This window comes from Pelmatolapia mariae, linkage group LG7 (genome assembly GCF_036321145.2).
Source record: "Pelmatolapia mariae isolate MD_Pm_ZW linkage group LG7, Pm_UMD_F_2, whole genome shotgun sequence".
Classification (NCBI taxonomy): domain Eukaryota; kingdom Metazoa; phylum Chordata; class Actinopteri; order Cichliformes; family Cichlidae; genus Pelmatolapia; species Pelmatolapia mariae.
Genome location: NC_086233.1, coordinates 33,491,627 through 33,517,869, shown reverse-complemented (window position 1 = coordinate 33,517,869; position 26,243 = coordinate 33,491,627). Strand labels below are relative to the sequence as shown.

At 40.5% G+C, this 26,243-nt stretch overlaps 1 protein-coding gene across 1 annotated transcript; it reads left to right on the top strand.

The window, feature by feature from the left end:
• The first annotated feature begins 97 nt into the window (after nt 1-97).
• On the top strand, nt 98-24,638 carry tsc1b (TSC complex subunit 1b). The gene is made up of 22 exons (XM_063478862.1): nt 98-166; nt 5,857-6,072; nt 6,827-6,930; nt 7,196-7,348; nt 7,853-7,997; nt 8,163-8,317; nt 8,412-8,485; nt 8,562-8,740; nt 8,994-9,112; nt 10,162-10,324; nt 10,423-10,544; nt 10,928-11,021; nt 11,449-11,562; nt 13,582-14,221; nt 16,719-16,762; nt 17,813-17,979; nt 18,732-18,914; nt 19,014-19,124; nt 20,668-20,790; nt 21,140-21,327; nt 21,606-21,779; nt 22,334-24,638. Exons 2-22 carry the CDS (start codon nt 5,964-5,966, stop codon nt 22,998-23,000), a joined length of 3,828 nt encoding a protein of 1,275 aa, XP_063334932.1. The 5' UTR covers nt 98-166; nt 5,857-5,963; the 3' UTR covers nt 23,001-24,638.
• Nucleotides 24,639-26,243: the final 1,605 nt, after the last annotated feature.

Here is a 26,243-nt window from a genome sequence, read left to right as displayed (position 1 = left end):
AGATGTAATTTGATTTCGAGTGGTAAAAGTTGCGGTTATGACGCGCAGTGCTCCAACGCCTGGGATTATTTTTGCATGCAGGCTGACAGCGGAGGCACACTGTGGTGGGATGGGCTGTGAGCTGTTCAAGATGGCGGCGCCCTGTGGAGTGCAGCTACTCTAACAGGTAAACAGGTCCGATTTTTTTTACATCTCGTCTGTTTTTCTCACTACGAATTTCAACGCACAAGTTACGTTTTGGTGAAAGCGATTAGTTTTGCTTGTTTCTCAGCTGGTTGAATGCGGCTGACAGAGTGAATTCTCCGCCGAGTGTGGGTCGCAGCTCCCAGCTAACGTTAGCTCTCAGCGGTGGGACTGACTTGTTTTTGGGGAGACCTGTGATGGGTAGATGTTAAGGCTTTAAGCGTTTCGTCCTGGTTTTATCTGGCTTTTGTTGTTTATTTATTAAAAAGCAGTGCTCAGTTTGCCAGAGAGGAGACGTCTGCATAGTTTTATAATCGGATAAAGTCAACCCAACCCTGCCCATTGTTCTCTGCGAGTTGTTTACGACAAGCAGCAGCCTCTGGTCAGTCCACATACAGCGGGGAGCTCTGCTGTTTTTCAGCCCCACATCTCGGCCTGTCCTGGCTCTGCACGGCCCTCCTCTTCCATGTCAGTATTTTTCCAGTCTTTACGGCCTTTGTGTATTTTTATTTGCTTTTTCACGCTTCGCTATTCATCCCTGTGACAGATCTGCTGCTCCTTTCTGCAGCGTCTCATTTACAGCCAGCAGTTTACCCAAATTCACCTCAGCAGCACCTATTGTCATACCAGCCATTAATATCCTGTTGTTTTTTGCTGGCTTGTCAACGCCTCAGCTTTTTCCATCACTCCGGAGACGAAATGGGTCACTAGTTTCACACTTTGACCCCCTCGAGCTCTCATTTCTGCCTGTCACATTGGCTAAGCTGTTAAAATTCCAGCACTGGTAGCTTGGCCTTTGCATTATATATAAACACTAACCTAACACATTGCCCGAAGGGATAAATGTTTATATGTGACACTTTACTTCTTTAGAATCCATTCATGTTTATTCATCTGAGTCATTTATTTTCATTTGTAAGCCACCCTAACACCATGTTCGTGAATAAATGGGTTTCACAGGGGTATTTAAAGCTTTTCACAAATATTTTAGACCATGTGTGATTTAACCTGCATTCTTTCTGTGCATGCTCACAGTCTTGACATAAATGCGTAAAGACATAAGCTTCGTGTCTCTCCAGAAATGGCAGCGTCCCAAGTTGAACCGGTCCTCTGTAGGTATTTGTTTTTAATATAAGCTCTCATCGAATTAGGAGCAACATGAAAATGGCAACTACTGTGCTGAGCTGATGATAGATGTCCTTAGACAGCTGGTCAGACTGGTGCCCAGGAGATAAGATTAATGTGTGATATACTCATTATTTCCCAGGCAATATAAAATGAACCACATCCCATGCATGCAGCTGACCTTTTTTATTTTTCAGGTCAGCAGCATGCATGGGATGGAAAAAAATAAATGGATATGGCTAATGTCAGTAATACTTATGGCCAGGTTTGCAGAATTTCCTGGTTTGGTTATCTATGCAGAATTTTTATTTAATTTAAATTATCATCATTATTATTGTTATTATTATTATTATTATTTTTTTGCACATAACTTATGTCATTAAAAAAAAATGGGAATACTGTGCACCAGCACTTAAGAGTTAGGCACCAAGGCTGCCCTCTGTCATGGTGAGAAAAGGTCCGAGCTATTTCCAGGGAATACTGACTGTTTTCAGATTAATGCAGTTTACCACAAGCTCCCAGCCACCGACATGGCCTCATACTGCCTGTTTGGATTTCTGGTTCTGGGAATTTTGAAATGATAGCCACCCAGTCATAACTGTTTAGAGTTTGTTTTCAAGTGTTTGAGGTGTTTTCTTTCTTTCAGGATGTTGTTGTGAAGGAAAGAAATTAAATTTTCATTAGTTGTGCGGCACTAAACTCCTCAAGACTCTGCCCCGAAATGTCCAGCTTAGCTAAGCGGACATTTGACAGTGTTACAAAGTCTGTGTGATATCCAGTGGTGCTGATAATTGTCTGGTAAATTTACAGCGAGCAAGTGGGTGTCATGTGTTCGGCCTCACATGTACACTACCCAGACAGCACCCCTCACCTACCCCAATACAGTATATTAGTAAGTGTAGCCTTAGCTTCTGAAGGAAGGATAACGTTGTACAACATCCAGATCTCATTCTTACAACATTACCTAAAGACAGTTTATGTAGGTGTGCACAACAAGTCTGAATTAATTATGTATATACGTGTGTTTTATATAAATACTTTAAATGTGGAGTCTTTTCAGTTCATTCAGTTTCATATTTGCATGTGGTGACCTGCTGCTTTTCTATTTTATCTACCATTATTTAATCAATTAGTCCAACACAATTTATTACATTTATAGTAATTAATCATTGTATTAACCATAATACTGTTTTTTAATTTAACATCAGACTCTTGTAAATTGTGACAGACAGTTTTGCTGGTTTTTTTTTTTGGATGATTTATATTTAAAAAAATAATAATCCAGATGGTAAGAAAATGATAAGAATAGATGTACACCGATTTAAAAGTTCATGTAAGATTTAATATGGTGTGGGATGGTTTGTTTGTTAAACAAAAGAAGCAATTTTAGCTCTGGGAAGACTTGATGGGGCATTTTTCATTATTTTCCACCCATTAGATAGCTCAGGAATAGAAAGTTAGTTGTATCTTTGCTCAGTCCAGTAAACCTCTGCAAACTGTGTCTGATTAAAAACCTATTCAAACGGACCGTATAGCCCCATCATAAAGAAGGCAAATGTCCTTCTTTATGATGGGGCTTTTAAATATTCACGCAGGAGAATAGAAGGCTACTGCTAACAGCTCGTGCTCGGCCAAATGTAATTTTCAGTGTGTACATGGAAGCGCTCGGGCTGCATAAAGCTTCTTTGTGTGCTCCTGAGCATTCCCAAGCTGCCTGAGATCACACTGAGGCTAACTCTTGTTTACACCACTGACCTGTCCCTGCAAGACTCTCTTCATTTCCACACCCCAATTCTCAACCCCCGTGACTCAGCAGTTAATTGATTTAGAAAAAAAAGAAGAAAACTGGGCTGTGACTTGTCCTGCGAGTGAACAAACGGGAACATGTGCGAATGTTAATCGTCCTGTTTTTTTTGTTTTTTTTATTTGTTTTGAATGGGAGCATCCTGGAGCGACTAATATTGTCACGTTTCCATCCAGAGGGGAAGTGACACATGACTTCAGTGGAAATACACTGGATATCGATTCGTTTATTTTCTCCAGATAAGCTCCTGTTATCTTGGTTTTCATAGCATGTGACTCCATGTTGAAAGCTTCAATATTTTGCACTAATAGTTTACACCCTGTGAGCTACCAAAAACAAACAAGAGTCTCATCATTCTAACTTGTTAGGGGTTGTGGTTTAAGAGCTTAAATTAGATCTCTGGTGCTGATTCATTATTCCTTTTGGGGAAGAAGCTGCTGGGTGCAGACACCCTGATGCTAATGGCCTGTCTATCAGTATTATTAATGCCCGTTTCTCAGATGGAGATTTGCGAGGATTCCCTGGCCTCCTTTACTTCGAACAGCTGACTCAGCGTCTAGCCTAAACGCATTACAGACAACATAAACAGACTTATCCCCTAAAATGGTAAACACATTAGGTCCCGTTGTGTGTGTGTATACATATATATATATATATATATATATATATATATATATATATATATATATATATATATATATATATATATATATATATATATATATATATATATATATATATATATATATATATATATATATATATATATATTTTTTTTTTTTTTTTTTTTTTTTTTTTTTTCTCAAAGCACATACTTGTGTATACTCAATATAAATTGAATAAACTTCTCACTTAAAGCTCAGATAGTAAACAGGAAGGATTTGAAAGGATTCTCTTGTCTTCTTGAGGTCAGATTAGCAGCAGGTCACATAGTTGGATCCATCGACACTGCGTAATCCGCTCCAAGTCCATTCTCTGACCTTTTTTTTTATTTGTCCCGCAGTATGTTTGACAAGCGAGGTGGTTTATGTGTGTTTGTGTCAATAAAGCTGTGTGTGGTTCAGGACTTTGATGGAAAATCGGTTATAGCCTGCTGAGCTTGTGCTTCCCTGAGGAAAAGATTAAATTTTCTTACTTCAAAAAACAAAATGTATAGGCTTGTTCCAGATTTTTGCCTTGTCACTGTAGGAAAAAGCATGGGTTTAAGTAACATTATGAATTGGCTCCATTGTCAAATTGTCACGACTTCCTTGGACGTTTGATTAATGGTAAAAACTCTGCATTCTCTGCGGTGACAAAGTTAAAATGTCTGCAGAGGAAAACAGTCAGACATATAATTGAAAAATAACATGAACTCTGTCATTTCTTTGAGCATTCAGCCACATCTTATCATCAAGTGTTTGGTTTGTTTGTGTGTCATTTTTTGCCGTTTTCAAACTATTACCAAATTATTGCTCTGATTGAAACTATAGTAAATGCAAGTTTTCAAAATGTTATCACACTGTTAATTCAACCTTATTAATCTCTTCAGATATCTTATATAATAGGGATCTCTTATACTGACTTTCAGCTCCATACTTTTATTCTTGGACCCATGATGCATAGCCCAGGGTGGTCCTTATTTATCTTATACTGGCTTTGGTGCTACCACTACTTCATCCTCATGAACTGGCAATATATTCTTGCCTTTGACCCTTACAAATGGTGGCTTCTCAAAAGTGGTGTTAAACCTGGGGGTGAACCCTGGCATGGCCTGAGTTTCCAGGTTAGAACACATGGGCATTCTGTAGAAAACCTCAACAATTTCTCTGTTTCTTCTTTTTTCTTTTGTGAGCACTGACATGGTGATTCTTTAGTTGTTTAGGAGAAGACTGTAAGGAGTCCAGCGTGCCTCAGGCTTGAGTATAAATGGTTACTGGTCTATGTTGACGTCACAGTTTGCACAAGCCCTGAGCACCGCGTCAACCGTAACCACGGTTTTATATTCTTTCCCTTTAGGGACACCCTCCCTTTAAGCCATCTTCTTTCTAACTGGCTGCCATTGTGTGAAAACATTGACACAATAGCAGCCAGTTAGAACTTCAGAAGGAAATATAAGGCTGGTGAATGTTCCACCATCACCAGTTTATTGGGTACTAAGCAGGCACCATGAAGTCAGGGTTTTTCCTACTTAGAGGAATTTTAGATTGACTAGCTCTAGTAGGGGATTCCTCTATGCCTTCTGGTGTTGCACTTTTTGATAACATGTTAATTTGGCTTCATAAACTCAACACGAACACAATTATGTTTCACAAATGATCAGAAATAACAGAAAAATAATTGATTTTGCTTTATGTGGCCCTCTTAAAAGCCTTATTTGGCCTCATCTGCGGGATGATTGAGAGACTTAAGGACCACTGCGTGTCTTTACAGCAGAGACATTGTATTCATTGCTTACAACTTGAAATTACATGGAAATATGGCTGCATTGTCAGTCATTCACACCTCCCTCACCTGATAGGATACCAATACAAGGCCATTATGTTAGTCAAATCAGAGCTCTTGTCTCTGAGTGGGTATCACAAAAGAGAAGTCCACTCATTTAGGGTGAACTTTTTTTTTTCTCTCCCCATTTAAGAGAATTCTCTTTACTGCAAACCCTGCTTCCCATTACACAGTTGATATTGTCACGCAAGCAGTAATCCTGGATCAGAGCTTAAACACATTCTTGGAAATGTTTTTGATTTGATCTTGGTGCATTGTAGAGGTGCCTGGAGACTGTATTGGTGGGTGGGTCCCGGGAGTCCTCCAGGCAAGTGGGGACGGACGCCGTGACAGAGACGCTGCCTCCACGTCCAGCACTGCCACCACCATGGCCAGGGAGCAGCCAAATGTGGGGGACCTCCTCCCACTCTTGGAGACCTCTGACCTCCACCAGCTAGAAGAGATCAGAGGCCTTATCAATGAGCAGCTCAGCACTGGTAGGCACTTGGCTTGTTATGTGTCGGCACAGTTTATTCTGGGCACAGCTTTCTTTCTCTGTGTGTGTGTGATGTCACCACAACTTAACAGAATAAATAATTAAAAATTATATGCATACTTGTGCTTCTTCAGTGAGTTTCTCATTCTGTTCACAAACTCTGGTCCACTCTCTTAAGTTGCACCTAGCAGTGGTAGTCCTTGTTCTGCTCTGCAGCCTTGGTTAACTTACATCATAACTGGAAACCCCTCTTAACCCTGCGATGTAACCTTCAACACCAGTTGCAGTCGTAGCAGGCTATGTCAACTCAATGTGTAATTTGCAACATAGATTTCCAGCTTAAGCAGAAATTGGCCATTAGACTAGAATATGGACTTCCATTGCTAGCTGTAGTCCAGGAACGTGCAGGTTGAGTTTGTGAGGCAGCTGAAGGCTATATGACCATGAAAAAGATAACCTAGTCAACCTGGCTGTAAGGAAGTAGGAGAAAGGAAGCTAGCTGGTTAGCAGTGATACTGCTACTTGAGCAATTGCATCATCTTTTCAGACAGATAAAATAATACATCACAAAATGTACTTGGGTATCAGTAGCCCATAAAAGTAAAATCTGTGTGTGGGGAAACCACTGAACTTTGATAACCTTGGCCATTCTGTGCAGATTGCATCTCATTCTTTTAATAATGCTTGCTTTATCATCTGGTTTAACTTACCTCACTGCATATTTATTCAAAATCTCCTTCCTGTTTTCCTTGAAGAACGTGGGTCCATGCTGCTAAACACGCTGGTGGACTACTATTTAGAAACCAACTCCGCCCAGGCTGTGCATATCCTGTCATCTGTCAGAGAGCCACATGATAAGGTGAGGTGGAGTTTGTTTGTTGTAGCTTACCTGTGACGTGGTACTTTTTAGGGTAGGAAAAAAAAGAAAAGAAAACCAACAGAACAAAAAGCACTACTTATAGAAACATTAAACTCTATGTATTGATTGGTCATTATGGTCCTGTATAAAGTTACAGCTTATATTGTCACAGATTAGTTTCAACATGCTTTAAAAAGGAGACTAACTGCCTGTGCTGAATACTGATTGTGTTTGCTACCCTGACCCTAATGTCCTTCTGTCACAGCACCTTCTAGATAAGATGAATGACTGTATGACCAAACAGGCCTGCCGGCTGCCCACCCTCACTCTGCTCGGCCATGTAGTCCGCAAGCAGCCGTCCTGGATCCACAAGATTGCTCGATACCCTCTGCTACTCTCACTGCTCAAATGCCTAAAGGTAACGACCCAGATACGACTCGATGAACAAAGAAATCTTGTAAAGGCACCGAGTCGTGTGTGGATGGATGCGGATCAGAAGTTTTTCATCCAAGCAACTTTTAGAATGGATTTAATTCTAGTGAGCACACAAAGCAGTAGATTGTTTAGTTTTCTGCTTTCAAAGCAGTTACTTACCTGGATTTTGTTCATATACACACATCTTTGAGCTGTTAATAGCAAGTATTTAAATGTCTACATTAAAAATCATTTGACACAACATCATTAAACACAACATCACTTACAGAGTATAGGCTAAGAATTCAGTGTGTATTGTACTTTGGCTTGTATTATTTTTAATAGCTACAACATACCCATCCCTAAACCTCACAAAATCCGCCTTAGCTCTACTAGAGCTTGTCAGCAAATTGTATGCTAATACGCTAAGCCTAAGATTTTTGATTGTCCTATGTAATGTCTTTTGTATGCCCTAAACCTAAATACCTTCACCTTGATATCATGGCAGACAGATACAGATGTAGTTGTGCTTATCACTGGAGTGCTGGTGCTGATCACTCTGCTGCCCATGATCCCTCAAGCTGGGAAACAACACCTGTGGGAGTATTTTGACATCTTTGGCCGTTTGGCATCGTGGAACCTGAAAAATCCAGGTAGGAACTTCCTGTCATGTCTCAAAAATACGTTGTCGGCTTTTTGAATGTTTTCTAGTTCATTTTTAAGGGTCTTGATCCAGTTGTGTGGGAGGTAAAGGGGTGTTTAAAGGCGCTGAGCAAGCTTAGGTTTTTGTCTCTCTAACCCTTTTCCCCCACTTTAAGGCCATGTTTCAGAGGTTTACCTAATCCACCTACACGCCAGCGTCTATTCCCTCTTCCACCGTCTCTATGGCATGTACCCTTGCAATTTTGTGTCCTACCTGCGCTCCCATTACAGCATGAAGGAGAACATGGAAACCTTTGAGGAAGTAGTTAAGGTAAGCGCATTACTTCAGATGCAGTGATCTGTTGCTCTTCATTAGAGTTGGTAGCAAAGTGATGATGGATGTTAAATTTGTGTCCAACCTTCAGCCGATGCTTGAACACGTTCGTATTCATCCAGAATTGGTGACGGGAACCAAGGATCATGAGCTTGACCCCACCAGGTAAGACAAATTTTATTTCTTTATTTTTCTGTATTTCCAGAAGGACTTTGCCTAACATTGCTCTGCTTTTTTGTAGGTGGAAAAAGTATGAAATCCATGATATCGTCATTGAATGTGCCAAAGTGTCTCTAGACCCCAAGGAGGCTTCCTGCGAGGAGGGCTATGCCACCATGCCTGAGAACTTTTACCCCCAAATCCACTTGCGACCACAGGACTGCACTTCCAGCCCCTACCCAGACCTCCACAGTAGCTATGGTCAGTTTTGCATATGAAACAATACTGATACGAGTAAGAATAATAATAGACATGTTGCATTTTTGCATCTGCATCAAGAACCATAGCTCAGGTGAGAACATAGTAGGGATTTTATCATTTGAAGTATTACTTTGAAGCATTACTTGTACAGTTTTTAAAGAGCACCGGAACAGTGGTGTCCTAAGAGCAGACTGAAAGTTGCTGGCTGGATCCATTAGTGGCTTGTTCATACCATTTGTCTTCTTGACAACAGGAAGCACTTCTTCAACCCCATTTTCAACTCCACGACAGCCTCTACCCCCACCCCTGTCCTTGCCCCCTTTCTCAGGGACACAATCCTCGTACCGCAGCCCACAGACCTCCAGACGGCAGGTAAGATCATCCATAATTCGATCAAAATCTGTCATAATTGTTGGTTTAGGACACAGGGTTTGTCAGTAATTGATGATCAGAGGGTAGTGCCAGAGCACGTTGTTGTTAAGCTTCTGTTTGATGCTGGCTGTTGTACACAGGGTCATGTTTACACCCCATATAGCACCTGTCGGACAGAGTTAGGCGATTGTTTGTCCAGAAAGCCCTACGAATGAGTTCAAAAAGAACAATAGCTGTCCTCCATTTTTTTGAAAAATGCATAGAAAAAGTGTTTTTGAGTCCCTAAAATCAGCTGGCGGGCAGAGTCAAGTTCATGCCCCTATGCTTAACCTGCCACTACTCCGTAAGGGCTGCAAAGGGTTTGTTGCCTTGGAGATGCTGTCTCCCTTTTTATTATCGGACCAGCTGCATGAAGGAGGGGTCTGGGTGTTTTTCTGCCCCCTTGGGTTTTGTCTGAGAATTTTTCTCTCCCACAACTGTGACGGATGGATAATCTGGAAAACACGTGAGAGCCGCCATTTTATACTTGGCTTGCTTCACCCACATCCACCTGTTCCACTATTCACCCACTATTCAATGTTTTCTAGTTCATTCAAGCTACCATCTGACAGTAAACAGAATAAGAAACCCCAGCCAATTAAGATGTATTTTAAATTCTAGAATAATAAATATCCTGTAATTTTTGAGAAGCTCAACTCAGGTATCCAGGCAAGTGGGCATGCGAATGGTCCTGCAAAATGAGGATAGTCAAGCTTCCTCCAGAAGTGCAATTTTAAATTGCCCTCAGTTAATGTAGCACTGCCAATCTTTCATAAAGCTGATTGTGATACAACAGGTGGTCTGTGTCCCTCTCTGTGTGGGCGATGAAATGCATCAGGAAGTTTTAGTTCCCGCTTTATAGTTTATAACAAGAGGGCACCAAATCACCATATATGACAGAGAATGATCTAATAATTTTGTTTACTAAGCTACAACAGTATATCATCTATAGACCAGTTTGTTTCCCAAATTTTATTATATTACAGTAATAATGACTCTCTTCTTTGCAGAACTCCTGTGAATTAAATTCCTCCTGTGGTGGGAAAGACCCTCTGTGGAGCCCCTCCTCATTGTGTGGCATGACTACACCCCCTTCCTCAAGGGGCATGTCGCCCAACTTGGAGCTCTCCCACAGTGCCTCACATCTTCCCACCCGCTTCCACTGCACATCAGGTACAGGCTACATCATGCTGTATGTACCGTACCGTTTTCTGACGTGACGTCCTGTCGTGTCTTTTCTGGTGACTGCTGATTGTTTTTGATCCGAGCAGGAGGCAAAGGAACGCCTGCCTCCAGCACCCCAGCCACTTCTTCTCCACCTCCCACCTTATCAGATGACTTTCCTGTAATCTCCTTACCAGCCAACACAGTACAGTCCAGTCCACCAAGAAAAGTATGCTCTCTCAACGCTATCCTGAAAATGTCCATAAGATGCAGATTTTAGAAATCCTGCCAATCACTTTGCATGATAGAATTACAAAAGGTCATTGGCAGTGGGCAGATTGTGATTATTCATTACACTATGATGTTTTCATTTTTTTTTAATCACTTAAGAATCTGAAAAAAATATGACTAATATGTTGAACAATTCAATGTGCCTTACATGAAAACAGCAAGAGGCAATATGATTTGAGTAATTATGTTTAATGAGGGAAAAATTATAACTTTATTTAAAATTTATTAAGAATTACACTGGGAAAGAAAAGCTGGAACAAACCACCGATGTATCCTGAAAACTGTCTCTAATGAGACTGTTAACTGTGTGTGACTTTTCAGGATCGGAGACATGGGGAAGGCACAAAGCCCACACTGGTGAGACAAGACCCAGTAAAAGAGCCTGAGAAGAGTTCAGAAGTGGCCACAAGCAAAGGTTAGACGTGATGTCTGTCATTGATACGATTTATTATCATTCATTTTACAGTAGTCTTCACAGGCCATCACTTTTTGGATTAGATCCAGAATGATCCAATAGAAAACCAGTCTGACTGAAATACATTTCAGATGGAGATGCTCCAGATGAAGCAGTTAACTCACAACTGTAATTTGATCTGATGGTCCACTCCTGTGGGCAAGACTCCGTTCTGCCTCATTTTAAAATGCTGGATATTTTACAACAGCATAAACATTTGTAATCTGAGTGAAGTGCACACTTCTACTTGAAATTACCTAAAATGTGTGTGATTTCTGCTTTACTGTTTATAGAGGTTTAATAGTGAATTTCTCAAGTTTAGGGTAAAAGTATTTCTTCTTTTTTTTTGATACCATATGCAAACATGTGGCATGTTTTTCGTCATCAGATGCAGGGGCTGCAGAGAACATCTCCATGACTCTGACAGAGCTTTCAGTTTTCATGAAGAAACAGGAGTTGGAGCTGCAGCTGAGAACAGAGAAAGAAAAAGAGAAGGAAGAGGGTGAGTTTCTTTCTTGCAGAAACACATTTATGTACATTGTCAGCAAATTCAAGCCACAAGGACTAAAGTCAACCCAAGAAAATGTTGCTGTACTATTAAAAAAAAAATATTTATTTTGAGGTTAACAAAAAAGAAGTCTATAGTTTCCCCAAGTCATTCACATGGTATTAAAGGCAGTCTACCTGCTGCTCTCATTCCTCTTATTGAATTATAAATGCACACAAAATGCTAGCAGGATGTTGAATAAATTCATGCTAGCCATTTTTTATTCAAACATTGAATCTGAGCAGCATTCACAGGCACATATTCATTAGATTTCTGAAAATAGAGCTGTATGAACTGGTGATTCTGGCACAAGACCTACATACATTACAGGTTGCCGGTTCGATCCCCCTGCTCTCTCTGTCCTGGTCGTTGTGTCCTCGGGCAAGACACTTTACCCTACCGCCTACTGGTGTTGGCCAGAGGGGCCGATGGCGCGATATGGCAGCCTTGCTTCTGTCAGTCTGCCCCAGGGTAGCTGTGGCTACAACTGTAGCTTGCCTTCACCAGTGTGTGAATGTGAGAGTGAATGAATAGTGGAATTGTAAAGCGCTTTGGGTGCCTAGAAAAAGCGCTATATAAATGCAAACCATTATTATTATTATTATTATTATTATTATTATTATTTGAAAATTCTCAATGTCATATGGCTTTTCTGTTTAGTGGTTGCTACTGGCAAACACTGGAGCCATCAAAGCTATTGTTGGATGTGCCTGCCATTATCAGTCTTTCCTATTGATAATCCTGAGAGGCTCTTAATGTAGCAGTTTTCTCCTTTTCTCTTTAATATTACACCTGCAGAGTTCTTGGTTTGTTTGTTTGTTTGTTTTTTCATATTTGTCAACCTTAAGTGTTTCAACTCATCAAATTTTTATATTAGACAAAAAGAAAAAAAAAAAGTAAATGTAAAATTCAGTTTTTAAATTGTTTAACGTAATAAGTGGTTTTGCCACCCTGGCAGTAAGAATTGCAGTCGAGCATTTGTAGTAAGTTTCACATCACTGGAGAGGCCCACCTTTCTTTTAAGGCCTGTTTGAGATGCTTTGGCATGACCTTAATCAGATTCAGGTCCAGATTTTGACTAGGCCTCTCCAAAACCTTTGTTTTGCTGCCTTTTTTTTTTTTTTTTAAAGCCATTCAGAGGTAGGCTTGCTGGTGTGTTTTGGATCATCAGCCAGCTTCACAGCCCAGCTTGAGCTTCAGGGCGCGAACTGATGTCCAACATTCTCGTTCAGGATTTTCTGGTAGAGAGCAGAATTCATGGTTCCATTAATTACAGTGTCTAAGTCCTGAAGCAGCAAAGCAGCCCCAGGCTATCACACTACCACAACCATGTTTGACTAGAGCCTATCCCAGTTGTCATACGACTAGAGATGGCCTACGCTGCCTCTCAAAAAGAAATGAAAGGAAAGTTAAGGAAACTGTACTTCCTAGCCCAATAGATTTTCCCTTAAACTAGTTGCATTCTTTAAAGCAAAGTAATTTGATTTTTCAGAACAGACACCTTAATAAAATTGGATAACACATATATGAGAACAATGAGTCAGTAGGATGGTCTGTTTTTAATTAAATCAACATTCTGATTATGTAAACAGATTCCCCCAGTTAAGTTGGACAATTCTCAGCTCATGAACTAAACATCCAGAATGCCAACACATCTGTTTATTTCCCTGTATGTTGAGCTTTCTCTGCATAGTTACTGGTTTAAATCCCACTTGAGCCACTTGTACTAAAAATAAATGCACCTGCAGTGCTGCGAACACCACTTTTAACAGAAGCATCTGCCAAATGGCACAAGCTCTGTTTCTAAAGCTAGGTGCTTAGATGTAAACATCCAGTCCTTCTTAAATAAATTAAAAAAAAAAATACAAAAGAAATTGGGCGCTCGTGTTGTGATTGCAGAAATATTTAAACCTGCATGTATATTCTGAATGTCATTGTCTCCTTAACTCCATCACAATGTTGTTTCTACTGCAGCTGCCATCACAGAGGAGCTATGGAAGCTCACTGAAGAAAAGCTGGAGCTGTCGGGTGTCAGGGGCTTTGACTCCCCTTTCTATCACACCACTGAAACGCTGACTGGCTGTCAGACACGAGACAAGACCCGCTCCAGCACCCAGCCTGGAGGCACCGTCCGGGACACCCATCATGCTGTATCAACACCAGATAAAGCAGAGAACACCGTGTGTAGCAGCACTGTTGGCAGTGAAAGAGGAGGGGGAGCAGGAGGAGGAAGGAATTCAGCTGTTGGCCTGGAGCAGTCATGCTCCTTTCACACATGTTTTACTCCTATTGAGCACCACCTGCACCAAAGCCCCTCTGTCCCGGATGATGAAGTGACTAAGTTTGGGATGTTCTCACCGAGTCCGTGCAGCAAGACGCCAGCCCCGGTTCCCTATGAGTCATTTTTTGATCTGGCCTTGCCAAGGGCAGCTTCACTCTTTGTGCACCAGAAGACGTCAGAGGTGGTGCACAAGGTCACCATGGAGAGATTTTTGCAGCGGGAAGAGGGGTTGGAGGATGGAGAGGAGGAAGGGGTAGTGTCTGCTTCACCACTGGAGGTGCTGGATCGCCTTGTTCAGCAGGGAAGTGACGCCCACGACAAAGTTCTCAAGAGGTGAGAGACTTTTAAGTCTACATCATTTTAACACTCATAACTACAGTGATTGTGGTCTAAAACACAGGTGACCTGCACTCCATCCTGTGCCTGCACACATCCTGTGTAGATTCAGCTGCTACAGCTTCTGCGCACACTACAGATTCTATAGATTGTAGCTTATTTGGAAACATTAGCAACAGTGTATTTTAATAGTTTAAAATGTTCTGTTGTGCATGAAAAGACTAGAATTGGTCATGACCCAGCCTCAGATTCATCTGATGTGCTATAGCCAGACCAGAAATGGTTTGATTTGCCAAAAATATTTCTTCTAAAAATGTCATAATGGCAGCAACTGCATCTAGTTTTCTCACAATGCTATTACAAACGCAGCAGCCAGTATTCTATCAGATTAGCCCCTTGGGTAAAAAGTCTAAGTCCCTGTATTTGAGTATTTCTTATCTCCAACTCCTACAGGATCCGCTCAGCTCTTTCCAGTATTTAAATTGATTTTCAAGCCATAAAATATTTTAAAAGTCTTAAGTACTTGTGAGAGATCATAAATTTTAAATGTCCTAATACTTTGACCATATCAGACATGCATTACTACATGTAGTCGGCATTGTTTTCTATTACAGGCTGTTTAGAAGAGGTGAAATGAGAATTAGAAGGTGACAGATGGGAAATGCAAGTAGCAAGGACACGAGGTTCCAATTGTTCATATTTGAGGTGATTTCTAATGGTCTGGAAAAAAATTAAACTTAAAAAATAACATTTAGGCAGTTGAGTCCAATATAAGGTTCAAATTGTTTAGAAAAATAAGGTGCCAATGGAGTCTTTCATTTCCACTGTTACCTCATCATCAGTGCCACGTGGACCGCAAGCTGGTTATGTTGGGCGTAATGAAACACCCACAACATTATTAAGTATTTAGAAGAGGGTTTGTGGCTCCTTTGCACAAACCACAACATTTGTGTCATTTTCAAGTTGATGATTCCTAAATCAGAATGTGTGAAGACATTTAATTTTAATAGATAATCAGTGTGCATTGCTCAAGTTATTACTGTTCTGCTGTCAAACATCTTAAATTAACTTTTGAAAAGCATGCAGAAACCTTTTTTTCAACATTGTTTTAAGTACATAACAATCCCACCGACAACTAGGATGACATGAAACGCATGCCATGAGGTTAGATGCACTGAAACTGTATTTTCAGTTCTAGTTTTAGTTGCACAGAAAAGCTCTGTGCCTTTCCTGATTAGCTTTAGTGAGTCTGATACAAACTTTGCTATATGGGTACAGTTTCAAAGAAAATTTAAGTTATTAAATATCAACTTTCAGTATGAAAATACTGAAGTAACACATGTATGTTGCGGTGGTTTAGGTATTCATTCTTTAACTTCTTTGTTGTGAGTCAGCCACTCATCTTGATCACACTGAAGAACCTCATGAGTCTGTTTTGATGTGCTTTTCAATGTTCAGAGCGTTTCTGGGTTGTTTCCAGTCTATTACCGCAGTTCCAAAGGAAAACACCCAGTTTAGAACAAGCATGACATTGTTCGAAATCCACCTCCCCCTTCTTTTCTTTCTCTCTCTCTCTCACACTCACACACACGCACACACACACACACACACACGCAGCTGGCTTGTCCACAGTGCCAATAATACAACAGCACAAGCGGTGTCAGCAAAGCCAGGACTAAGCACAGATCATTTAGACTGCATTCAATTTTAGTTGCTTGCTACTGCCATATTTAGATTTTATCTGTGTTAATACAGGCAGATGGAGAGAATGAAGTTGGCACACACACATGTCAAAATCAAGGCAGAGAGAGAAATAAGACAAGTTACAAGCATGCCATTTTTACTGCGATGTGGTCACCTGTAAGGGGAGGAAATATGGACAACATATGGGAAAACTGTAGGAGCATAATTATAACTCCTATAAACAGTCTTGATATATCTTGACATTTAGTGAATTCTAGACTCTGTTAGGTAGATTTTGATACTGTTGGACAAAGCCGAGCCAGCTGTTGTGTCTTGTCACTTCAGCATTTGTGAAAGAAAATAAGTCCCAAGACTGAGCCCACAGAGTAGGCTCTTAGAGTCTGGCGTGATCTGGTTTCCAAAAATACTGAATGTTCTGCTAGAAAGATAGGAGGTGCATCCAGATGCTTCCTCTGACACTGACTTTCATCACAAAAAATGAGTCATTTCTGTATTATTGTATATTCAGTACAAGTGCACTTTTTGAGCTAAAGCACACTTGCTGTCAAATACAGTGGTCTGATTGGTCAGATCGGTTTATTTGCATCTGGTGTGCAAAGGCCATTAACCTGTGCTAACATTTGCTTTTACCAGTGACTATATGGGGTTTTTTTTTTTTTAGAATGCAAAAAGGGCAGATTAAGAGTACAATATGACAAAAACTGCTCATGTTACTGACCTGACCTGTTTTGTTTTGTTTTGTTTTGTTTTTTTTTTGTCCCCCCCGCCCCCCAAAAATTCTCTTTAACAGATTACCTTTGCCAAGTAAGTCAGCTGACTGGACACACTTTGGAGGTAAATCCTTCACAACACTCAGAACACCATTGTACACAGATGAAAGAAGCCATTATCAACACTGCAGATGGAGCAGTATATAAATAATACGCATGACTAAGTTTGGCCGCGAGGTCTTAAGACATTTGCAGTATTTTGAAATGATACCAAGGTGGACAGAAAATATGATTAAAAACTATCAAAATAAAAGTTCTCTCGGTCATGCAGATCCTGTTCAGTGCAGAATTTCAAGTTAAGATGTCTTCTCTGCCTTTGTTTATGCTTAAGCACACAAATCTAATTTTCTCCAGCTGCAGTTCATAAAAAGGAAAAACAAATAAAACTCTGCCAACCTATAATTACAACTCTGGAATTTGATAATCTCCCCTGGCTGACTGATAGGAGTCATGTCTTTGTAATTACATCTAAAACAAAACTCCACTCTTCACTTGTGGCTGATGGGCATGGAGCCCTTGGATGACTGTAAAGATCCTGGATCAAACTTTCCAGCACATACTCACTAAATTAGTCTATCATTTTTTGATAAGCAAAACCGTGTATTCAAAGTTAGACTGGGCATTTCCTAGATTTTTATTATTATTTGACATAATTTTAAATATTTATAATGTATATAATATTTATGATGTAAATAACGTGTAATGACATCAGGTTATTCATCAAACTGCCAACCAGACCATAGTACTAGTTACTTTTGCTTATTTAATTGTTGAACTTCAGCCTTTAGTGATCAAATGTTTGTTCTGTTATCATGATGTAAACAAATGCCAATCTTGATTTGAAAATAAGAAAGAAAAATTCACATTTTCTTACTAAACTGCACAACTGAAATCATTTTTAAAAGGTGTTTGCTATTTTAAGTGCTCTTTAATATACCACTGTGTGTGAGTGATCAGCAAAGTTAGGAAAAGCAATCGATTACAGAATATAATTTTATACCTAAACTATTACCTGTGCTCATCTTGTGTTTCACACTCTAATAATAATTAACTTCACTAATTAGTCGTGTGTGTGTGTGTGTTAATTACATTATTATTACCTGGGCTTCCTCAGGCTCAGCTCCGCTGGATGAGCTTCACACGCTGCGCAGCCAGCTGCTCCTGCTGCACAACCAGCTGTTGTACGAGCGCTACAAGAGGGAGCAACACGCCGTCCGCAACCGACGCCTCCTCCGACGCATCATCAATGCCACCGCACTGGAGGAGCAGAACAACGCCATGGCAAGTTTGCAAGTGCTCATTATCACAGATTGAACACTTTCAAACACAGTGTTGAAAATGTACAAAAGGCGATGTAGCTATCTTATACACTAGATGTGCACTGATTCAACAGCTTATTTTCATTTGGAACGATAAAAAAGGGACAAAGCTCATCTAAATTCTTCAGAGACATTCAGTAATCACTGAGGCATTCGGGCATTTCATAATACCAGCTGTCTAATCAGCTGAGGGTCATCTGCATACATACCAATGAAACTGTAACAGAAGTTTTGATTGCAGACAGATTAGTTTCCAACAAATAACGGTTACAAAGAAGTCACAAAGGCTGTTTTACCTCCAGTAATCAAATGTAAACAAAGCAGTGTCACATCCATGTCGCAATCAACCAAAAGAATAACTTTTTACCCCTCTGCCCACTCCACCGGGCAAGCAGCAGGGCAGCATGGACACCAGAGTTTGTGAATTTGGTAACTTGAAAACGAGGCAATGTAGGAACTTCAAATTGATACCACAGGTGCATCTAATAGCAATCTTGGAGTTCGAAGCTCCGTGACCTTGATGTTAGGGTCAGAGTAAAGTTTCTTCTGAATGCATTAACTTGAGAACCAGGTGACATATGTTACCATAGGTGTGTCTACTAGGAGGTTGTATTGAGACGTGTGCCAGTATTTTTGTAAATCATTCAAAAACAGTTCAGTCTGAGTTTCTGGTTTAGAAAATTCTGTGCTTATCGTGTGTGCGTGTGCGTGTAGAAGGACCAGCTGAACCTGCAGAGTGTGGACATCCTATCTCTAAGGGAGAGCTTGCAAGTGGAGCAGCAGCGATACAGGCAGCTGTGGGAGGACCGGGAGACGGTGGTGACCAGGCTGCACAGTCAGATCAGACAGCTGCAGCAGGGTCGAGACGACTACTACACCAAGAACCAGGAACTCCAGGTACACATGCGCGTTCACTCTTATATTATGATGTGCTAACATTTCTATACGGTATACATTAGAGTTTGGTATTCATGTAAATCTGTCCTGCATGTTCAGAGCAAGCTGCAGGAGTATCAGAAGAAGATGGATGAACTGGAAGCTGAGCTTCAAAGGGCCAACAACAAAGTTTGTCACACTGGTCACCTCCTGAATCAGATGACTATCAAGGTAAAGAAGTACAGAGTGTGAGATCATTTCAAACCACAGTCAGATCTTTGGCTTTTGTTGGTCTGTTTTGGTAGTTTGACATTCTACCTTTGTAGCTACATTACTAGTGCGATAACCTCCACCTGGTGGTTGATGGGTGGCTTTGCCACTTGTTATAGAAAAAAGGAAGGTGTCTCTATGCTGTACGTGGTGTGATTACAGCACACTGTAACTCCTTCTGTAAGACTTGCCGAATTTAAACTTTGTTTCAGTTCAGGGTTGTGCATCTGTACAAAGGTTCAGGTAGTTAAAAACTGGATGCTTGTCTTTAGGCAGCAGGACTCGCAGGTTAACCTTGGGAGACAAATTCTCAGTGCACCAACATGAGAAGGTCGAAGACATTGTGCTCCTTACTAGATTGAAAACTGATTCCTTGACTCAAAAATTGCTGTCTGGTATCTGAGCGGTAGAAGTCACCACAGGTTGAAATGAAAGTTGAGTCAGTTAGAGAGAGAAGTGGTTAACTTTCTAAGCCAGCTTCAAGCCTGTGGTGAGGAATCTAAAAGTAGCAGCTGCACTTAAAGCTGCTGCAGGTGCACCCCCCAGAGTCTTTGATTGCCTTTCATATTAAGACTTCCTATACCTTTTGCTATAGGAAGTTCTAATCCAGTGGTATGTGTGCCTGACCTGGTTGTTTTTAAGTCAAACTCTGATATCCTTATATCATATCTATCATTCTCTGTCAGAGCAAGTTTTCTACTTCAGGGACATTAACATGTCTTTGCCAACAGACCTATATGACCACTGGTGAGACATCACTAACTTCCTAACACAGTCAGGTTGTGTTTTTACTCTATTTTTCTATGTGCTTGCTTCTCCTCTAAATGGAAAAACTGTGCAGTACCATGAGCAGGCTTGCAGACAGCTGGGTCCGACTTGGGGAGCTCCAAAAAACATGCAGATTGTCCCAGGGCTCGTTGCCTTGGAGATATTGTCTCACCCTCTTTATTTTTGGGTCAGCGACACAGGGGGTCTGAGTGTTTTTTCTGGCTCCTGGGATTGGTCTGAAGTCTGTTTCCCTCCTCTGACCCAGACTGAACCGAAATCCTGATGAGCAGAGAGGTGTCTATTCATTTCAGATCAGACAGCATCCATAGGGTCATATATAAGGTCCTTGTTCACGATATTCAGGTTAAGTACAAGTTGGCAGAGGCAAAAGATGCCTCACCATATTCTGAATTATTCCTTAAATTTCTCACTTATTAGGCAGTCAAGATATTCTTCAAGACCATGACCATATGGTTTAATATCACGACCTGGGAAGTAATTTCTTAGGACGCTTTCACAGAATGGCTGTAAAGTGTGACACATTTAAACAAAGTTGAAATCTTTTGGATTTCTTTGTATACTGAAATATCACATGACTTTTTGCCGCACCTCATTGGACGTTTATCAGAGTCAGATCATTAAGGACTGCTTTTCTCAAATTCTTTCGAACAGGGTATTTGTAGCATAATTGCTAATTTGCCCTCCATCATCATTGTTTGTCTCATTTGTCCTTCAGCTGAGCAACAGCGAGAGCACCCAGCAGCAAATGAGCTTCCTGAACAAGCAGCTGCTGCTCCTCGGGGAGGCGCATAAGCTGTCCATGCAGGAATTACAGCACGCAGACGCCAATAACACAAAGGTACTGTGGAAGAAGGTTCGTGTGTGTGTTTGCAGGGAACAGCAGAGATGACGTACTGAAGTGAAAATGGACACTAATTGGGTTTGTTGGGTGTGAAACAAAACTCTCCCAGTGAAGCATTTTCAACTTCGTGGCAATATGAACTCTGGTGAATGAAGTCACAGGCAGTCAGCTAATCATAATGCTTTGAAACAAAGACATGACTGTGCTTATGTACCACTTACTGTTAATTTGCAGATAACTTACCTTGTAGAATATGACAGATTTGTAGTAAGGCTTGCAGCAAATGTTAATCTGTATTTTGTTCACATTTTCATGCATTTTTCTTGTGTTGTGACCCACCACCCAGGAGGCCCAGATGCTGCAGGTGTCTTACGGAAAGGAGGTGGAGACTCTACGGCAGAGTCTGCTGGTTCAGGGTCAGAAACTCGAGGCGGCGCAGCAGAGAGTCGCCGAGCTGGAGACGCTTCTCTCCAAGAAGGAACACCTTATCGCAGAGCAAAAGAAGTTCCTCGAAGACGTAAAATGTCAAGCAAAGTGAGCACCAGGATTCAAACAAAAAGAGAATTTAATGTAACTCTTTTCTGTATAACTTTAAAGCAGCATTGTGTAACTTGAAAATTAGCGTTTGTCGTAATCTTTGTGTGAGAAGATGGATCGCTACTTTAGTACGGATCATAAACTAGTTGTGCAAGTAGGCAAGATCATTTTTCCTACAAGCAAAACATTTGGCTCCTTCCAATTTGGTCTCATATTCTCTCTCCATGTTTGTCTTTTCCTACATTGAAGCAGTGTCTTCTCTCTTTTCTTTGAAGGGCTGAGCTGCAGGCCTCAGACAGCAGGTATCAGGCTCAGAGGAGAATCACTCAGCTGCTGCAGACCGAACTCTTGCAGCTCTACAGCAGAGTAGAGATGGAGGCTCCAGCCAGCACCACCTCCAGCTCACCACCAGAGGGCAGAGATGACCCACACATGCCTTGTGACTCCAGGTCAGGGTGGAGTTGTGATGTTACTTTTTGTCATGCAAAAGTAAAGTCAGTGTTTCAGTCCTTGCTTCCTGCAACCTGCATGTCAAAGTATCCTTGGGCAATACACTGAGCCCTGAGTTGCCTCTAATGCATCCATCAGCGTGTGAGTGTGTGACAGAGTTTAAAAAAAAAAAGGAAAAAGGCATATAATAAAGCACCTGTAAGAGTGTGTGCAAATCCACCAACACTCAATTTGGTGAAATCTTATTATTAGTACATTACAAATTATATAATATTCTTTTTAGTGCTAAAACTACATAGCTGAAAACTAGAGTCTGACACTTTGGTTCAGACACAAATGGGTGGATAGCATAGTATTTCATAGATAACTTCTATTATTGTGCAGATCATAGATGGTTCATAGGCTTTTTAACAATGCAAATCTTTAGTTGTATGGGGAAAAAAATGTCAGTTGTCTAATTTCTTCATAAATAACCTGGAGGAGGAAAAAAATGGAAAATGTATGTTTCACTATTTGGTCCACTCTGAAATTATTTTTTTCCTCCCCACCACAGTGGCATCGTGCCAGATGGACAAAGTAACATTCACAACAACGAGGACACGGACAGCAGACCACCACATGACTCCCCTCATGGCAATGGCAGCACTTTATCGCCAGGGCAACCAAAGGCGAGCAACTCTTCCAAGTCGACGGCAAACTCCATCAATGGCAGTCAGGAACTTGCCCCACCCCTGCTGGTGGAGCCCTCTATGTCCTGCCCCCACGCCAGCCTGCTCACTCCCCTGGCCGCCTCAGACACACCACTCACCGTGGGCTCCTACCCCAGTGCCAAGAGCTTCCTGGGCATGAGGGCACGTGAGCTGTTCCGCAACAAGAGTGAGAGCCAGTGTGATGAGGACCAGCCACCTCCTCGCCTCGCTGGCCTCGCCCACGGCCTGAAGACTGAGCTGTGCGTGGAGTCGATAAGCCCAAGTTATATTGCCCCAGTCAGCCCCGCACCTTCGCCCATCCCTCCCCCTCCCCCTGTTACTCCTCTCACTGTGCCCACCAAGGAGCCCGCCTCTGAGCCGAAGCAGCAGAGGGCTTCCAGGCAGGAAAGTCTCTGCAGAAAGACAGGGGCGGGGCCTGGTGGTGGGAGGGTTCAGGTAGGGTCAAGTCGCCCCCGGCAGCAGCAGCTTAAGATCATGGACTATAACGAAACCCATCATGAGCACAGTTAGGGACATAGGACTGAGCCGGGATGAAAAGCAGATGAAGGGAGACTGAAATTTAATGACGGAGAAGAGCTACAAAATCGACAAGAGGAACATGTCAGCAACTCTTTGGAATTCAGTGTTATTTGTCCCATTCCCTAAGTGTCACTCTGGGTGGACAACAGGATTTTCACCCCAAGTTCTTCTACTTATGATTATTTTTGTTTTTTTTGTTTTTTCTTTTTTTCATAATGCTTTATTTCCCTGAAGAATTTTGATAATGTGATACAAGCAATGTCAGCATGTTACCAGTGAGCACGCTACGCTTGACAAAACAAAGGTGCTGAAAGATTCACTGACAGGAAGTTGATAACAGTGATAAAGAATCATGAAGCTCCCTACACAGGACACCTTGACTATTTACTTTTTAGAAAGTCAGTTCACCTAAATTGGAGCTACTTTCTATTGTGGTGGTGTGGCTATCCACAGTAACACAGACGGTTTGTTGTTGAAATATTTAGAGATCATGTTTAAAAGCTGTGAGCAAAATTCCACTCATCACGATTGCATTAGCTGAGAAGGCAGAAACTGTCTCTTTGACTGTAACTGAAGGCACAAGTCAGAAAACCTGAATTTTGGGTAAACTGACAGCTTACTCACTTTTTCTTTTTCTTCTTTTTGTTTGAAACATTTTCTTTTTTTCTATTTAAATGGTGGCAATTCTAAAAAAAGAAAACACTGTTTATTTTTCATCAGTTATCACTTCTAATCAAAGTTCGAATATAAGTTCGCTTGAGTTTTTGGTTTGTTCTAGTGACATTTTGAACCCACACTTTATTGTTCTTGTGTCTAAGCAGAACATTTCCGACAAACCTTTACATTTTTGTTAAAAGGTAAATTGGTTTTGGATCCAAATGTTTAAGTGTAGGTGCTGCGGTCACACAAAAATGATTATTTCCACAAAAAAGGAAAGTGAGTGAATGAGATTTGGAAACTGGTAACATTTTTATGAATTTTTATAAATGCTACATTTTCTACACCCCCCCCCCTTTTTTTTTTTTTGTCCTTTTTTTTTTTTTTTTCTTTTTAATTTTGGGGTACATGAACTAAAATTGAATCAGACCTGACAGGTTGCACGAGCCCAGGTTTTATCACAACATTCAGTTCAATACAATTATTTTGAAAGTGCCAAGCAATATATTTGCATTCTGGCTGACCTCAGTCATCTCTAAACATAAGTGTTGTTTCTCAACTTGTTCACTCCGCTTGAAAACAGACGCATCCTGTCCGATGGGTTTTCCTTTCTGCAGGTCTGATAAACATGGAGTTACCTGTTCTCCTTTGTAAGTATTAGAAGTAAACTCCGGCTGTGGAAGTCCATCTAAATCCTGTTGTCCACCGGGAACACCTGCTGTTTTTTCCTTCTGCCTCGCTATCTAAAGCATGTTCAACAATCCACTTTAAATGCCAACCGTAGTATCTACAGCAAACCAAGACAGAAGAAACCAAGACAGAAGGTACAATCAGCACAAACTGAAGGAAGAAATCAGGACTCTCACCGGAGCTGGAGAATCTGGGACAAAATGGCAAAAAAGGAAGTTCGTAAAGCAGTGGCTTGTGTTTAACTGTGAACAATAAAGATCGTCTTCAATGTTTTGCACTACAGTTCTGAGTTTTCCTCGTTTTTTGTTTTTTTTCTGGTCATTGTGAGCCTAATCTTTGGACAAAACCAAATGGGTTAATATTTTACTTTCAGCTCTGACTGAATTTTAGTTTCTTGATCTTCATTGACAACATTATTAATTTAGGAAGTGACCTCCCAGTCAAATTGAAGTAGACAAATAAGCTTACTCTCCTCAGTTAAGCTACTAGAAATTTAAAGTTCAAGTTCTTTAAATTTGGACTTAATAAATTTAAAATTGAGTAAGTTGAAAAGTTATCTGAAATGGTTGACTTACTCAGAATCAGTATTATAATAGTTAACGTAAACTTAAAAACTAGAACTAGATGGAAAAAAAAAACTAAGGAAAGACAAACGACATTGTGAACTTGTAAAACTAAAAAACGGAGGAGATATCCTTGGTTTGATTATGTGTTAGCTTGGTTAAAAAAAAAAAAAGTTATCAATTTGCTTAATGGGTTAGGTGGACATGTTTATTCAGACTTTGAACTGCTCCAAGTCTAAGTCACTGCTTTTATAAAGTTCCACGTTTTAATTGTAATACCTGTACAGATTTTTTTTTATTCTTACCTCTGACATATGTCCTCCATACAACAATAATTAAAAACACTTAAAAAACAAAAAAACAGATGAAATTGAAATGAGAAAATTACAAAAAGTCAAAGTAACTCGGAATTTAAAAATTTCAAGATACTTAGTGTCAGCAGAAACAAGCTTCCATAAATAGCAGTTAAAGTTTAGTTGATAATATGGCAAGGATAAGATTAGATTAGCTTAGTTAAGCTAAGATTGCTAGCAGGGAGGGAAAGGGGTTTGTCCAGACTAAAGGTAAGTCCACCTACTAGAAACTCTTTTAAGGATTAATGAGGAGTAAATGGGGGTAAATGTCCTTAATGTCACGTGGGAATGTTTTACGGCTAACTAGTTAAATAGTAAGCCTCAAAGTTACTAGCCTGGGCAATTATAGCAAATACTATGTAAAAGTATTTTCTAGTGCGTCCACAAATTGACTAGTTAGGACTTTTGGGCCCAGCTTGACCTAGTATGGCCTTTATTCCAACTATTTGGACAAATACCCCAACAAAAATCCTAAACTACCGGAGAAAAGCGCGACATCGAGAATGGCTTTCCATACCAGTCTATAAGATAAGCTAATGCTCCCTGGCTCTGTCGCATTATTTAATAGATATAAACAACATAGCTAGTAGCAATGAGGTGACTTTTATGGAAGAGGATCAGGGCCAAAATCTCTTTAATATGTCAGAATTCTGACCTTTTTTTCTCAGAATGTCAGATTTTTCATAATTCTGAAATTAGAGTCAGAATTCTAAAAAAAAAAAAAAAAACCCCAAATAAACAGAAAGACTCCCACTCCTCCCGCCCCATGCAAATATCACTTCATCCAGTTTCAGACAAGTTAAAAGAAAATCTTCATCTTTTACATACCAGCATCTTAACCAAAACAAAGATTTAAGTTCTTTAAACCTAGAGTTTTTGTTTTTTTTACTTACGTGATAGTATTTTAATCTAGTTTTCTCAGCATCATTAACAACTGCTCGAACTATCAGTGCTGTTTTGCCTTTTTTTTT

Coding starts and splice junctions, on each gene's coding strand:
- tsc1b (XM_063478862.1), top strand. CDS start 5,964: ATGGCCAGGGAGCAGCCAAATGTGGGGGACCTCCTCCCACTCTTGGAG. Junction 11,563..13,581: donor AGAAAAAGAGAAGGAAGAGG/GTGAGTTTCTTT, acceptor TTTCTACTGCAG/CTGCCATCACAGAGGAGCTA. Junction 18,915..19,013: donor CCAAGAACCAGGAACTCCAG/GTACACATGCGC, acceptor CTGCATGTTCAG/AGCAAGCTGCAGGAGTATCA.